At 39.3% G+C, this 17,278-nt stretch overlaps 1 protein-coding gene across 7 annotated transcripts in view; it reads left to right on the forward strand.

The window, feature by feature from the left end:
* Nucleotides 1-17,278, forward strand: part of LOC106168646 (uncharacterized) — a 31,018-nt gene that overhangs the window by 7,918 nt on the left and 5,822 nt on the right. The window contains exons 2-17 of one of the 7 annotated variants that reach the window (XM_087000209.1): nucleotides 1,522-1,611; nucleotides 1,818-1,911; nucleotides 2,081-5,566; nucleotides 5,714-6,588; nucleotides 7,013-7,232; nucleotides 8,147-8,283; nucleotides 8,534-8,645; nucleotides 8,826-9,005; nucleotides 9,157-9,275; nucleotides 11,389-11,529; nucleotides 11,770-11,922; nucleotides 14,013-14,136; nucleotides 15,249-15,362; nucleotides 15,846-16,033; nucleotides 16,451-16,639; nucleotides 16,754-16,861. In XM_087000209.1, the coding sequence (XP_086856335.1) occupies nucleotides 1,839-1,911; nucleotides 2,081-5,566; nucleotides 5,714-6,588; nucleotides 7,013-7,232; nucleotides 8,147-8,283; nucleotides 8,534-8,645; nucleotides 8,826-9,005; nucleotides 9,157-9,275; nucleotides 11,389-11,529; nucleotides 11,770-11,922; nucleotides 14,013-14,136; nucleotides 15,249-15,362; nucleotides 15,846-16,033; nucleotides 16,451-16,639; nucleotides 16,754-16,861 (6,219 nt within the window). In that variant the 5' untranslated portion in view covers nucleotides 1,522-1,611; nucleotides 1,818-1,838. Of the gene's footprint in view, nucleotides 1-1,521; nucleotides 1,612-1,817; nucleotides 1,912-2,080; nucleotides 5,567-5,713; nucleotides 6,589-7,012; nucleotides 7,233-8,146; nucleotides 8,284-8,533; nucleotides 8,646-8,825; nucleotides 9,006-9,156; nucleotides 9,276-11,388; nucleotides 11,530-11,769; nucleotides 11,923-13,986; nucleotides 14,137-14,198; nucleotides 14,403-14,452; nucleotides 14,755-15,248; nucleotides 15,363-15,845; nucleotides 16,034-16,450; nucleotides 16,640-16,753; nucleotides 16,862-17,278 lie in introns of those variants that run through there. The other 6 variants (XM_087000210.1, XR_015331838.1, XM_087000211.1 and 3 more) reach the window with 6 other exon arrangements.

Below are 17,278 nucleotides of genomic sequence, written 5' to 3' on the forward strand. Positions count from 1 at the left end.
TCTCCATGACAATATCAATGGCAAACCAATCCAAAACGACGGCCCCGTTCTCTTTATGACTTTAATTGTCGTGCATTTTGAAATTAATGCTAGAGATGAATTTGACGGCAAAGCTGCCATATTTCCACGTGGTGATAATACGCATGCGCAGAAAGCTCATTTTCCGCACTCGGAACTACTCGGATGTCTCCGCAGTTGACAATGACAGTATGGATCGTGCGGAATAAGCCGAGGATTGCCGATTGCATTTTCCGGCAAATTCAATAAAGACGTTTGTGACAACCGACTTCCATGGGGGGGGGGGGGGGGGGGGGGATTTTTTTTTTTTTTTTTTGGGGGGAGAACGGAAGAAAATCGGTGCGCGCGCAGGATGTCATCCATAAAATTAAAAAAGTGTGGCCTAAACTGAGAGTCTGGGAAGGATGAATCAAGTTTTGTTTCACTGACTATTAGACAGTCAATCACATTTCTTTGTAATATGTCTCTGAGGTCCCAGAATTTGTGTTGTAGGCTGTTTATGTTTATATGACATATGAGAAAATTTTGGGAGTGTTTCTTCCTTATTTTGATTATTTCTTCGAAAGGTGAGTTTGTTTCTTCGTGAGAGTCTCTTTCCTTGGGCGCTCCAGATAACTGTTTTTCATGAGATATATGAGACATACATGGGACTATGGAATTCTCCTCTGCTGAGCTGTGTGAAAATATATATATATACTGATCACAAAAGTACTGCCCAATGTCAACTTCTCTGTTTTCATTGATTCATAAGATAGTGACCAAACATGATTTTAAAACTATTTTTTAATATTTTGCACAAATGAAATGGTGAAATAATTACACCTTTTCAAATACCATTGCAAACTTGAATTTCAAGTTGAAGCAATCATTAGAAATTCCTGGAAGGTATAAATTGTGACTTTTAGCTGTTTTTGTATTATTTGTACAGTGATGCCCCAACAAAGCCTTTGGGCCCATGCTTAAAGGTGCACAGAATGCAATTTTCCTTTGAAAACTCGTACCTTGGATAAATAATGGTGTCTTTCTTAGAGTGACCAAACTGTGATCATCCTTTCCTTACACTTGACATAACTAACTATGGAAATAAAAGTCCTAAACTCACACTGAGTTAGTGTTTGTTTGTTTTCTTTTTAAAATTCATCCCTTCAGGCTGGTATCTCACGCTGACTTCCAGATTCCACATAGTTTAAAACTGTCAAGATTGTTTAGTGGCAGCGATGGCCATCATTGGGTTGTGAAGTTGATTATTTTTCTTTCGTAAATTCATGATTTGAAGTGATGAAATTAAAATATGATCAAAAAGTATAAATTGTTCTCAGATAAGTTCAGCAAAATGTGGTTTATAAACCTGTATTTATTTAAAATCCTACACTTTGTCACATAAGTGAAGGTCAAGTTAAAAATTATATCAGTGTTGGGTGTTCATATGTAAAATTGCAAGAATTTCATATAGATCTTTGAGTTCTTAATAATTGATTATATAATTTATGTGAAATATTTCAGCCCATTTGAAATGTGAGATTGTCAGCAAGGTGGTTGGGTCTGAGGGTTTGGATCTAATAAACCCTCTTAGAAGAGGCACATTTTCTGAAGGTAAGCAAAGCCCTGCACTAACAAAAAAAATGAATTCTGTATAATCTGTCATTGCAAAAGGATTCTTAAGTAAGACTTTATATCCAGTTCAGATTTAAGATTAGATCAATTCCATAATAATAGATAGTTGAATTTTGATGATTTTTGCTGTAACTTGTAAATGCATTTAAACATGTATAATTATTACTGAATGTCAGGTTATTTAGTTTTAGGTTAAAGGATGTAGAATGGCAGATGACTTTGACATTATTGAAATCACAGATGCTGATTCTTCTGATGAAGAATTTGTCAAACCAACAGGTAGAATAACAGACAAGATGGTCTCTTTATTGCTAAAGCTTTGAGTGGAAATACTGGGAATGTTAATAGAATGCCATGTTTTAATCATTTGACATGTTGTTCTACATTGTCACATATATCCTTCAAAAAATGATGCTTGTAACTTTTTTCTGGTATTTTGCAATTCTAGGCACACACCTTGAACAGTGTGAAGGAAAAATTGAAAATGATGTCCACCAGATGGCAGGTCGATCAGGACAAGCTGGGCCAAAAAATCTTACTGCTACCATAAAAACAGAGGAAACAAATGATAAAGAATCTTATTATTGTCAGTATAAATCTGGGATTAATGCTAGAAATAAAGGAGGTGAAGCATCAGGACATAATGACAGCAAGTATGCCACCAGAAAGCATGTGACTAGCTCAGAGGAAAACGATGATATGGCTGCCAACACATCTATCAAAAAACGGTGTACTAACAACCTCAAGAAATTGATAAGTAGTACTGAAAAGGATTCCAGCAGTGATTTTGAAGAATCTCAGAGTTTACTCACCCCAAAGAAAAGTTCACAGCATTTAAGTAACAGTGAATACTTTGAAAATTCTGTTTGCAATTCCACTGGTCAAACACGCCACACAATGCAAAATAAAACACAAGATAAACGTACTGAGCCTGTCAAGGGTTCATCACAATGTGTTGCAGGAAAGCTTAGTCAGCAATCCAGCTCAGTTAGAAACAGTCTTTCAGAGAGAAGTAATACGGAGGCAAAGAAACACAGTAGGGATAAAAGAAGGCATTTGAAACAAGAAAAGAAACCATGCAATGTGCTAGAAGATAGCTCAGACTCTGATTTTCAAGAAATGCCAGTGAAAAGAAAAAAAAGAGTGAAAAAACTTGAACCAAAATTCCTGGAAAGTAGTTCAGACTCGGACAAGGAATTCCAGGATATTTTTCCAGGGATAAAATGCCCTATTGGATTCACCTCAGATTCCAGATCAAAGAAGAAAACAAACCAAAGCATCAAAAAAGTAAACAATACGTCTTCTGCTACATCTGATGATGGCCCATGCTTAGATCCTTTTGAAGCCAATAATGTACAGGCAGCTGTGATACCTTTGGGAGAGGACGGTCTATCCTACAGAGTTCTGAATGCAGACCGTCTCAAAATTGTTGAGTTCCAGTATAAAGTGCCTCAAGTTGTGCTGAGAGATGTCTTGGACACAGTTGAAGGTAAGCTGTACACAGACAGGTGTATTGTAAACCGTAGAAAAAGTGCTCTTAGTGGACACCCTACTGTTTCCAGTAGAGACCATACTGTGTCCGGCATACACCATACTGCTGCCAGGACAAACCATTCTGCCTCTGGCGGACACCCTACTGCCTCTGGCGGACACCATACTGTTTCTAGTAGAGACCATACTGTCTCTGGCGGACACCCTACTGCCTCTGGCGGACACCATACTGCCTCTGGCGGACACCATACTATTTCTAGTAGAGACCATACTGTCTCTGGCGGACACCCTACTGCCTCTGGCGGACACCCTACTGCCTCTGGCGGACACCATACTATTTCTAGTAGAGACCATACTGTCTCTGGCGGACACCAAATTGTTTCAAGTGAAAAGAAAACTGCTTCCAGGTTTGATGTTGGTAAGCACCATACCATAAACACAGTAGAGAGATTGGATGGAAATGGAAAATGTGAAAAACACACTTCAGATACCAATAGAATGGAGCCATACAGTAAATGTGACTCTGCACAGGATCTAGGTAATGAAAAAGATATGAATATTATTAACAAGAATCAGTGTGATGGTAAAAGTATAAAAGAAACAGAGAGACAAGTCACCCAGCTTGGTCCATTGCCTTCAATTAAGGGCTGTGATCTACAGGAAACCCCTGCTTCAACAGAGACAGTGGCACAGGTCAGTACAGGAGAAACTGAAGAGGAGCCTGGAGAGGTCAGTGAAGTGGACAGCATGTCTGGAAGCTCCCTGATACTGGACAGTGATATTGAGGTCATTAGTCTGGAGGTGGAGGAACCATCACCATTTCCTTTCAGAGGGAAATCTCAAGATGCCAAATCAATTAAATCTTCCAAGAATGTGCCAAAGTATAACAATGAAGAGCACTTGTTGAGGAAAGCTCAGTTGGAGGAGGAACACAGCCAGAAGTTGGATATGGATTCCTCAGATGATGAGGTGCTGCTCACAGCTCTGTCCATAGAGGAGGAAAGACAGACCAAGGCCTCTCAGAGGACAATGTTAGAAACTTGTCACACAAAAGCTGATGATTCAGACAGTTTCTGCATTGGGGCTACAGCCCCTAGTACGGCATTGGGTCATCCTGAAGAATGCTCTCAGAAAGAGAACAAGAAACAGAATGTATCAACAACGGTAGAAAAAACTGAACAAAAAGAAAAGAATAGCAAGGATATAAGCCAAAAAAATGGTAACATGTATGAGGACTTCCAAGGAGTAGATGATGAGGTAAAGCCAGCTAATTTTGGGTCAGATGTCAGTGATAGTAAAAAGATCATGTCTCAAGTGACCAGTTCCAAGACGGAGCCAAGTGCTTCTAGAAGTAAGCAATTTGACAATCAATTGACAGTGTCCAACAACTTTTCTTCATCCCATGGATACTCTCATTCTGAAAGTATAGAGCTTCTCTCTGATGATGATGATGTGGAGGCAGGGCCTGACCTGCTCAGGCTGTCACAGACTGTCATTGACATAGATAGTGAGGATGACTTCTCTCCACTGCATATTAAGCAGGAGGAAGAAGAGGAGGACCACATGAACACAGGGGAAGAGACAACCCATGTTAGCCCAGCCCAGGGCCTAGTCTCTGATGTGGTGGGGTATTTTGGACAGTACCATGCCACACAACCCTTTGATATCCATGATGAGGACTTCCAGGACACACAACCATTTGAGATGCTGTCTTTTCAAGAGTGGGATGCTGAAGATGCAGCACAGTTGCAGTATGAAGATGACACAGAAACAGAGGGCCTTCCTGACCTGGGCAGTAGTAGTCATCAAGCAGTGGAGGGACTCCAGGAGGAAGCATTGCCCCAAACCAGTGCAGTGTCAAGAAAGGAGTACCATTTTACTTTTGACTCTTCTGAATCCAGTTCAGATGAGCTGCCATTTGTTCTTGATCGACCATCAGGGTTTGGGAAGGACAAATCTGGGAATGATGGATTGAAGCAATCACCCAAGTTGCCACTCAAGTCACAATCTTTCACAAAGAAAGCTAGTCACACAGCTAGACCCGTATTTCATAGGATGACCAGTGCAAGTAGTTCTAAGTCTGCCAAATTGTGTGAAGCTCAGCCTCTGTTCTACAGGGGACGCCGGTACTCGGGGGATGACCGCAGGCTGCTGACAGGGAGGGCCAACATGGCTGATGAAAACAGTTTCACAGCAGCAAGGTTTTATGCCAATGAAAAGAAAATGGAAGAGCATAGTAAACAGGAAAGTATATATGGGAAGGCATCCAAGAAGAAAAAGCATTCTAAAATTATGAAAGGGTCTAGCAGCAGTACATCTTCCTCTGATTGGTATGGACAAAAAATGAAACGGCATATAGCAGAAGCCAAGAAGGCCATGAGGCGTAGGCAGTCTGTGTCAAAAAGCAGCACATCTTCACCAAAAAAGTCAGAAAAGACAAAAGGTGATTACTTTTTAAATTTAACACCAAGTTCAGTAAAACTAACCCATTTTAAATATTGGATGTGTTCATGTTAATATGGACAGCCTTGCAGATTTGTCATACAAATGTGCCCTTTGAATGTTTTATAATTGTCTTTTGATTATTTAGGCTTTATCCGCCAGCCTGGCCCGATTGCTCGCAAGGCTCGTGTCTGGGTGAGTGCTACTTCCAGACAGGACTCTCTGACAAAAGATATGATGGCTTCCAAAGCACAGAGTTGGCGTCAGTCCATTAGAAATAAAAAAACATCTGCAGGGCCTTCAAAAAAAAGGTCTACCAGTGATGCTGGAGCAGTTTCTACTCTAGGATCTGAATCTGCTAGTACTCTGCTACCTTCCACTGGAGATGTTACAACGGCTACTAAAACCATGGTAACTAATACTAAAGATGGGACAACTGCCACTGAAACTATGGTAACTAGCCCTGGAGATGTTACAACTGCTGCTAAAACCATGGTAACTAGCCCTGGAGATGGGACAACTGCCAGTAAAACCATGGTAACTAGCCCTGGAGATGGGACAACTGCCAGTACAACCATGGTAACTAGCCCTAGAGATGGGACAACTGCCAGTAAAACCATGGTAACTAGCCCTGGAGAAGGGACAATTGCCAGTAAAACCATTGTAACTAGCCCTGGAGATGGGACAACTGCCAATAAAACCATGGTAACTAGCCTTGGAGATGGGACAACTGCCAGTAAAACCATGGTAACTAGCCCTGGAGATGGGACAACTGCCAATAAAACCATGGTAACTAGCCCTGGAGATGGGACAACTGCCAGAAAAACCATGGTAACTAGCTCTGGAGATGGGACAGCTGCTAGTAAGTCAAAACTAACTATTGCTAAAGATGGTACAGTACAGAAAGCTGCCCCTGTGGTCCAAGAAGTACAAGGTTCTGGGAGTGGGAAAGATGTCCCTTCTGTACATGTCACTAAACCAATTGGAATCCTTAAAAAACCAGGAAGAGCCAATGGAAAAAAGGTTTGTTGACATCAGTTAATAATAAGTTTATTGTGACTATGGCAATATGTCAAAAATGTTTGGGTATGCTGGGTGTTTTTGGGGCTGGGTATGCTGGATGTTTTAGAGGCTGGGTATGCTGGATGTTTTGGGGGGCTGCAATTGCTGAATGTTTTTGGGCTGGGTATGCTGGATTTGAGCAATGAAGTGGTATTTCTTTAAAGCACAATTTTGGAATAGAAAATCAGTATCTGTGTAATTGGAGATGCATTGTAATCCAGTTAGTATGCTGAATGTCTATCCAAAGACAAAATGTTGTTTAGGCATCTGCACTTTTCAGTTACTCATTATTGGTATATTGTCATTCTCATTTGGACATTGATTTTGTTAGTAGAAATTGCGTTACTGTATGTTGTAAGGCTGTGAGGTGATTCCTGTTTTTCAGAGGATAGAAGATGGAGTTAGAAATAAGGTATCTTTTGGGGAAAGATTTTTCAAAGAAATCCCGAGAAGGTCAGAGCAACAGTCCCGACCTGTCAATATGGCTGCTATGGCCCTCGATGTGCATCCTAGGGCTAAGAGCGCTCCTGCCAACAAAACCAAGTTCTCCGAGTTGAAGTTTCTGGTAAACATGCTGACCAAGTTCAACACCCGCTGGCTCAAAGGTATGTCTTGACTGTGTCAGGTAGAACTAAGGTATGACTTGACTGTGTCAGGTAGAACTAAGGTATGACTTGACTGTGTCAGGTAGAACTAAGGTAGGAATTGACTGTGTCAGGTAGAACTAAGGTATGACTTGACTGTGTCAGGTAGAACTAAGGTAGGACTTGACTGTGTCAGGTAGAACTAAGGTATGACTTGACTGTGTCAGGTAGAACTAAGGTAGGACTTGACTGTGTCAGGTAGAACTAAGGTAGGACTTAACTGTGTCAGGTAGAACTAAGGTAGGACTTGACTGTGTCAGGTAGAACTAAGGTATGACTTGACTGTGTCAGGTAGAACTAAGGTATGACTTGACTGTGTCAGGTAAAACTAAGGTATGACTTGACTGTGTCAGGTAGAACTAAGGTAGGACTTAACTGTGTCAGGTAGAACTAAGGTAGGACTTGACTGTGTCAGGTAGAACTAAGGTAGGACTTAACTGTGTCAGGTAGAACTAAGGTAGGACTTGACTGTGTCAGGTAAAACTAAGGTAGGAATTGACTATGTCAGGTAGAACTAAGGTAGGAATTGACTGTGTCAGGTAGAACTAAGGTAGGACTTGACTGTGTCAGGTAGAACTAAAGTAGGAATTGACTGTGTTAGGTAGTACTAAGGTAGGACTTGACTGTGTCAGGTAGAACTAAGGTAGGAATTGACTGTGTCAGGTAGAACTAAGGTAGGACTCGACTATGTCAGGTAGAACTGAAAATCAACCAAGTTACAGTGATGGAATTCTTCAGTTAATGCCAGTTAAGTTTAAAAGTTACATTAATGGTTAGAGCTATTTACCATTTAATCTGCAGTGGTTTCCAATAATTACAGTTACTTTGAAGAGAAATACAACTTTAAATAGTTAAAAGATTTGTTTTACTTCCAGAATGTCTAACATCTGATGCAGAGCCTCCTGCTGCGGGGGAAGGTGTCTATCTGCATCCCCTGCTGCCCTCTTACAGCAGTTTAGATGACTACATTGAAATCATCACACCTCTTATGTTACATGAAATATGGGCAAAGGTAGGTCACTGACATTGAGATAGTTACAAGATAATATGGTGACTCTCAAACCCATATTTGCAGGATTTGATCTTGGTTTTTCAAGAACCGTCATTGTAAATTGTTCAAAATAAGTTCATAATTTGACTTTTGATTGGTCCTACATTTGAATAATTTACATGGGTTGGATGTATTTGGCAGATGCACAGTTGTGACAATGCGAGTTTTTTCCAATGTGGTAATAAATTATCTTTCTGTATTGTTCTTCTAGGCTGCAAAAGATTGGAAGGAAAAGGGAAATGAATTGGCATGTCATTTTTTAGTTCTTGTAAATTGCAATTTCAAGCCTGCTTTACAGGGTTACATGTTCCATGGTCTACAGGGTGAGTTGAAATATAAATACTGCTGTGAGTATGGTGATTGTAATTGCCAATTTAGAATTCATATTATAGGTGAGCCGAGATATCATCTGATGTAAGGAAATTTTTACAAAATTAAATTCTACAACTCCTATTACCATATATTTCATAAGGTCAATCCATTCTGACCCCTTTTGGTTGCAGATTTAATCCACAAGAAGGCGCTGCTGACCAGAAAGTGTGTGGCTGAGGGCGATCTGGTGGTGCTCCACATGGCAAGGAAGCTGAAGCAGGGCAGCATTGAAATACTGCAAGTGTTTGGCTATGTGCAGAGTGTCACCAGGACTGCCATAGGGGAGGAACAGAACCTCAAGGAACTGCTGGGTAAATTACATTACAAAATTCTTGTCATTCCTAACACAATGTCACACCAAACATTTTGTTGCTGTAGTCACACACTGGCACAAATCATAATGTCATGATGATAACAGCTAGAGTAAGCTTGTTGTGACTTCCTGTTAATGTTCATTTCCAGCCAAGAAGAAGTTTGCAGGTCACAGTGCAGCGGACTACACTCTGTTTACACTGTCAGTTATGACAAAATGGAAGCCAGCTTTTTTAGAACTGACTGATGAAATTCTTTTGAAAGCAGAGGTAAATAGGGATGCACCTTTAATTGTACCACCAGCGTTAGCGCTGGCGGTACACATGGTTTTAGTCCCGTTCGGTCCGTTCCGCCGGCTCCTGCGGCTCCGCCGCCATGTTACCGTTACCGCTTCTCCTCCTAGACGGTAAGGGCCCCCATACCCATCTCTTGGATTTAGGTCACCTATAATCTCAACTCGTTCCACGTAAAATTTGGGCTTTGTCGGTATTGGGGTCTAGGTGTGTCATTCATTGCAATGCACCCTTGTCCAAAAATGGCAAAATTAAATGCTAATTATCTACCCTACGGAAGGAATTATGGGAAAAATTTTTACAGACGGCTTTCCAAAAGTCATATGTGTAGATTTCAAATATGCCCTTGGATTTGACCTTTGACCTTTATTTCAAGGTCAAACAGGCCAAATTTTTCAAAAAAATGAAATTTTTTTACGAAAAAAAAATTATTTGCGCTGTTATTCAGACACCACACATACTTAACCAATAATATTATTGGAAAATGATACCCTTCAGGTCATCTTTCATCTCTGTGAATTTGGGGTCAATCGGTGCATTTTAACGGGAGTAGCGGCCATAAGATACCGAAACTGAAAACTGTCTCTAATTCGGGAACCGTTAATGCTAGAGACCCATTCTTTTTTGCATTTTGTAGAGCATGTAAAGCCCAACACTGGAGGTGGTCTCCGTTTTTTTGTATTCCATACGGTTTTCGAGCTACGCTGTATCAAAAAGTACATATTGGTGGTGAAAGCAAAATGTGCAGTACGGTAATGGATAATAAATTTTGAACTCTGGAAAAATAAAACATAAGGCTTGGCAAAGCAGACAACTTGTGGTCAAAAATGACATTATTTCATCAAATTTGAACTTCTGGAACTTCAGAGCACCTCCCATTTCAAGAATTTCGACCAAAATGACCTTTTCTTTATTTTAATTAATTTTTTCTGTTGGAAATTTATGGCACATTAAGGTAACTCCAAAATTATAACATTTAGTCCCTTGAAATTGACCTTTGACCTACTTTTTATCATGAATTGAACTTTGCAAATTTTGGTTCCCTTTTATCTCCAGAACTGGCAGAGATAGGTCCATAGTTTCTATTAAACTTGCATGGAAAGTCATATACTGGCAATCTAAATGTGACCTTGAAATTGACCTTTGACCTACTTTTCACTATGAACTGAACTTTGCAAATTTCTTTCTCTTTAAACTCCAAACCTGGCAGAGATAGGTCCATAGTTACCATTAAAGTTGAATAGGAAGTCATATACTGGCAATTTACTGTGACCTTGAAATTGACCTTTGACCTACCTTACGATGAACTTAACTTTGATTGTACCATTTTAAGTTATATATATTTTTTGCATATTTTGAAAATTCTTGTTGATTGCATTTTTACAGCTTGTCAAGCATAAGACTGGTGGCTGTGTCCCTTATTTTGTGTATGTGGGGGTCTATACCAATGCGCTTGCTCCAGCTGGTGGTACAATATTCTGAGGCGGTATCGCCTCTCTGATCCTCTAGTTTTAATTTGATTTAATTTGTTGACCTTAATTTTGAATGTATCCATAGCCAGTTTTGGTGGTCTCTGGTATAAAAAAAAAAATTGAAATTTATTTCTGATAACATTGCATCTTCCCTTGAAGACTTAAGTCTATCCACAGGGAATAAAGATGAACTACCCTCAGTCTGTGTAGATTACACAACAAAACTGAGAATAATTCATCTGTATTCTCAGTAAATTAGCTGACTCAGAGGTGTCTTAGACCCCATTCCCATAGATTTTAGATCGATCTATCCCTGTGGGGAGTCTCACTAGATTACTGTCAGCATAACCGACTTAAGCATCTATCCCGCCTACTAAAAGCTGTAAGGAGGTAATTAACTATGGTGCGCGCTCGGCTGACTGCAATTTAGCGTGAACCCCCAGGGAGTTAGGTCGATCTAAATCTAAATCTCTGGATCGATCTAAATCTCTGGGAATGCACCCTTAGAGGGAGATGGAAAGCTGCGAACTAGACAAATTTGTGTGTCCAGTAATAGATTTGAAAAGTTCATGTGAAATACTAACATACATAGCATTGTAGTGTGTAATCATTTGCAGGTTGTGACTTCATTGACCTCCAGTATTCGCTGTATTCGAGGACTCTCTTATCTGAATAAGAGCCTCTTGGCGAGGGACTTCCTGCGTCCAACTAATGGCAATGTATTTGTCCGATCTCCTATCAAACTCAGTGAATCTGTGGTAAGCCAATGTAATTGTGTACGTAAATGATATAGCTCTGTAGCATATACATGTATAAATATAGCAAGGTGGATCAAAAAACATATTAAAATATTTATGTGATGCACAAACATATGCTAAGATTATATTTATAATAGTTATAACTATATTGAAGTGGGATTGTATATTTTGCTTTTCTTTTGTATCAATAATGACAAGCAGTGTACAACCAGCTTTCATTGGAGATGTTTGCTATTTCAGCCAGGTTTCAATGAGAGTCAAAGTAAAGTCATCCAGTCCCTGTCTGAGGCAGCTGTTCAGCCATATGCTCTGCCTAAGATTGGACTGGTTCAGGGACCACCAGGGACAGGAAAGTCACGCACTGTAGTCGGCTTGTGTGTAAACATATTACAGGTAATAATTGCACAGAGTTTCTGTAGACATAGCTTGTTTGATGTTGAGTTTGATAATTTTTACCATGAACTGAACAATGTATGCATTTAGAAAAGTGGTGTTTACTCATCTTTAGGATGCTTCTGATCATGTCCACAGATTCAATATCTGCCACTTAATTAGGAAGGAAAAGGCTTTGTATTTTTTATTATGTACAGACACAGATGTGTCTGTACATATTGCCATCACCTGCATCTGTCGTCGCCGATGCCGTCGCCGTGCTCTTTCCTTGTAAACACGATAAGTGGAGGACAGTTTTTCTTTTTGGCTTTATATTTACAGAGCTGATGAATATTCATAAAACGCAGGTCAAGTTCGAAAATCAGCATGATCGGGCCATTATTGTAGAAGTTATGCTGTTTTTTCACTTTTCAGCATATATGCAACCCTGTAAACACATTTTAAGGAAAACCGTTAGGCCTGTTGTCATGAAACTCATAGGAGTGGTCAATCTTACTATAACGCAGGTCAAGTTCGAAAATTGGCATGATCGAGCCACTATTTTAGTTATGCTTTTTTTTTTAAACTTTTCAGCATATATGCAACACTGTTAACACAAAATAAGAAAAACAGATAGGCCAATTGTCATTAAACTCACTGGAGTGGTCATTCCTGCTAAAACGCAGGTTGAGTTAAAAAATCAGCATAATCGGGCCATCATTTTGAAGAAATGCTGTTTTTTCACATTTCCTCAGATTTAATTCTTAGGCATGTTAACAGTTTCATTATTTAATTAATAAGATAGGTAAAAGTGTTTGTTTGGCATTTCCTGCATCTTTACAACATTATTAGTTGATTATGTAAAAATGATGGTAAACTTATTATCGTGTATTGTGTAATAAAGTTTCAAAAATGGAAATAAACTCATATCATTGCAGTTTGTCAGATTCAATCATTCACTATGTTCAGAATCTCAGAATGGAAGAAATTGGACATTTAACACTGCTCTATTGATATTTTTCCCATCTCATCAATTTTCTTAGTTGATCATATAAAAACGGCAGTAAACTGTTAATTTTGTTTTATGTAAAAAATTGTTAAAAATGAAAAAAAAAAAAAAAAAAAAACTTTCAGAACATTGCTGTCTTGTTTCACATTTTTGCATTTTCAAGTTGTGACTTTGAAGTTCCATGGGCCTGAAGACCTTTGCTAGACACATTTTCTGAATATCCATAATACTAATATTTTATTATTAAAATTGATGGTCATTATGCTGTTAAACATTATGTAATATTGCATCAAAATTTGAAAAAAAAAAAACTATTTTGGGCACTGCTCCCATGATGACCATTTAAGAAAAACCATGTCACTTACTGTTCTCAAACTTACAGGAAAGAAACATGGGACTAAAATACAGCTTCAGTAGGCAATGCAGTCTGTTTGGTAATTCTTACTGCCAGTTAAACAGTTTTTTTATGAAAATTTAATTTTTCACATATTGGCATTTTTAAGGTGTGACTTTGAAGTTCCACGGGCTTGAAGACCCATGCTAGTCGCATTTTCTGAAAATCCATGATACGTATATTTTATTATTAAAAATTGACGGTCATTATGCTGTTAACCATTATGTTATATGGCATCAGAATAGAAGAAAACACAATTTTGGGTGCTGCTGCCATGATGACCATTATGGGAAAACCATGTTACTTATGATTGCCAAACTTTCAAAAAAGAAAAACAAGACTAAAATGCAGCCTGAGTTGGAAAAGCAGTCTAATTGGCTTCTTTTTCTGGAAGTTATACATTTTCAAAGTGTGAACTTGTTACACATTTTACTTACATTGGTATTACCTGTTGAGCATAATTAAAATTTGATGTTGAATTTGCAGTTTAACATCATGTTCTTTTGCATCAGAATTGACAGTAGCCTATTTTGTGCATAGTTATTTCCTGTTTTTTGTCTGTACATTTGACAGCTTTGCTGCCTTGTCATCATATAAATAAAGACAAAGCTGATTAGCCTGATGGGGGCTAGTGTTTATCTACAAAATTTGCCACATCTCACATCTCTGACCCATCTGTTAGAAGTGTGGAGTTTTGACCCGTTTCAGAAAGTTGCCAGAAAGCAGCTGGACCATTATTGTATCCTGCTCTGTGCTCCCTCCAATGCTGCCATTGATGTCCTCACTAGACGACTGCTAGATATGCGCAAACAGATGAAAGTACGCAGCAAAGGTCAGATAACTCTCTCTCTCTCACACACACACACACAGAGTTATATTTTGTTATTTTTCTAGCTGACAAAAGAATCAAGGTCCCTGGTATAGTGCATGTTAGGAGTACAGAGAATGTACATGCATGCATGCACACACATACACACACACACACACACACAGTTATATTCTGTTATCTTTCTAGCTGACAAAAGAATCAAGGTCCCTGGTATAGTGCATGTTAGGAGTACAGAGAATGTACATGCATGCACGCACACACATACACACACACACACACACACACACACACACACAGTTATATTCTGTTATCTTTCTAGCTGACAAAAGAATCAAGGTCCCTGGTATAGTGCGTGTTGGGAGTACAGAGAATGTACATGCATGCACGCACACACATACACACACACACACACACACACACACACACACACACACAGTTATATTCTGTTATCTTTCTAGCTGACAAAAGAATCAAGGTCCCTGGTATAGTGCGTGTTGGGAGTACAGAGAATGTACATGCATGCACGCACACACATACACACACACACACACACACACACACACAGTTATATTCTGTTATCTTTCTAGCTGACAAAAGAATCAAGGTCCCTGGTATAGTGCGTGTTGGGAGTACAGAGAATGTACATGCATGCACGCACACACATACACACACACACACACACACACACACACACACAGTTATATTCTGTTATCTTTCTAGCTGACAAAAGAATCAAGGTCCCTGGTATAGTGCGTGTTGGGAGTACAGAGAATGTACATGCATGCACGCACACACATACACACACACACACACACACACACAGTTATATTCTGTTATTTTTCTAGCTGACAAAAGAATCAAGGTCCCTGGTATAGTGCGTGTTGGGAGTACAGAGAATGTACATGCATGCACGCACACACATACACACACACACACACACACACACACACACACAGTTATATTTTGTTATCTTTCTAGCTGACAAAAGAATCAAGGTCCCTGGTATAGTGCGTGTTGGGAGTACAGAGAATGTACATGCATGCACGCACACACATACACACACACACACACACACACACACACACACACACAGTTATATTCTGTTATCTTTCTAGCTGACAAAAGAATCAAGGTCCCTGGTATAGTGCGTGTTGGGAGTACAGAGAATGTCCACCCAGACATCGTATCCATTACCCTGGAGGAGCTGATCAAGTCTAACATGGGGAGAGGTATGTGGCCCCCACTATGGAACCAGGTTCTATACTAATGAAATATACCACTGGAACAGCAAATACATATCAGCTGAGTTTGGGTGAATAGACTTGATGTTTTGGTATAAATTGAATAACTCACTGAGAAATATCATAATCAAAACTGATTCTTTTGAATTTGGTTAAAATTATAATGGCTACAATCTTTACGGCTCATTCCTATTGAAATTATCAATCCAACTCTGCAGGGTCCTGGACTCTCACTGAATGTAATAATTTCAGCAGATTAACACGCCTCCTCCTATCATGGAGTAGAATGCAGAAAATCTGGTGGTGATATGATTACATAGGAAGCAAGAGGAGGCATGTTAATATCTTAAACTGTTGCATTCAGTGAGAGTCCCCTCATAGTTGGAGCGATCTATGGAGACAAAGAGTTTCAATGGGAAAGAGCCCTTAACTTCTTAATGGCATAAAGATGTGTAAACTTTACTGTTTTAGAGGATGCAGACCTGCTTTCAAAGAGCAATGATAGCATGAAGGAAGCTTTGGCAGAAATAGAGGTGAAAATGACATCTCTGAAACTGAAGTTACAAGAAGAAAAGAATGTTGGGAAAGACACCAGGACAACAGATGAAGCACTCCGAAATTTAGAAGAGAAGAAGAAGTGGCTTTGTAGGCAACCTGTGGTGAGTACACGTACTTGAGTCTAAGATCCTCACCTTCTGATTGTGTCCCGGAAGATCTAGTCAGCAAAATATTTCATGTGTATCTAAATGTTTGTTCCCTGTAAAAGGCAAAGTGCAGTATATTTGCACACACTTTAAAGACTTGGAAAACTCCGTGACAGACTCTCCTGTCCTGTGATGCAGATGTGGTGAAGACTGCAACCCTGTCATACCATTCTCAGAGCTTTATTCTAGTAGGAATGAAGAAGTACCTCCCTACACTGTATGTTACTTCTCATGTTCACAGTGTAACCTGTGGAATGAGGGTTAAGGTCACATCCACATTTGTACCTCCACAGGGGACATGTTGTCATGATGGTGCTACCTTCTATCAGGAGAAGTCCTAACTGTAAGACCTAACTGTGTAAATGATTTCAGACCAAGGCCCGGCTTGGAGCCAAGGAGATGGCCAGGAGACAGAAGGAGCACAGACTGAACATCTTGAGGAAGGCAGACATAGTTTGCTGCACTCTGAACAGCAGTGGCAATGCAGTGATGAGGGAGTCTTTCTTGGACTACCAGAGCCAGACCAACAAACTGCTCTTTGACTGCATTATAATAGATGAGGTAGGATATTTGCTCTTCTTATTTTTAGACAAAATAAAACAGACCCCCCCCCCCCCACTGACATTGACTCTGCTCTAAAAAATCACTCTGCTCTATGGTTTATTTCTTTTCCAGGCCAGTCAGAGCACGGAGCTGGAGTGTTTGATACCTTTACAATATGGCTGCTTAAAACTCTTCTTGTTTGGAGACCCAGAACAGCTACAGCCCACAGTTCTGTCACAGGTGAGATTTTTTTTTTTTTTTTTTTTTTTTCTTTTTTTTTTTTTGAGATACAAGAACTTATTAAGATGTTTCATTAGCAAATAGACTGCTTCAAAGCCTTTCGAGAAAATTTCCTGACACTGGATTGTAGTATTTATTGTTTTGATTTAATTAAAATGATGTTGAAAGTATTTAAGGTGAGGGATCGAGAACTGTTTGAAATTTATATTACAGTTTTCTAAGAGTTCCAGATAAGAAATGATGTGAGTTTTCTACTTCTTACCTTGTTCACATTGACAATAATGTGGTACATTAGTAGTTAGCATAATATTTATTGTTATTCAAATTTTTATGTGTACAGCGTTCAATGGACACTGCAGTTATAAATCATATTTTAATGTAGTAATCTTGTAAAACTGAAGGTTCATAGATACAATT

This window comes from Lingula anatina, chromosome 1, assembly GCF_051362555.1.
Source record: "Lingula anatina isolate TDL-2025a chromosome 1, LinAna3.0, whole genome shotgun sequence".
Lineage (NCBI taxonomy): Eukaryota > Metazoa > Brachiopoda > Lingulata > Lingulida > Lingulidae > Lingula > Lingula anatina.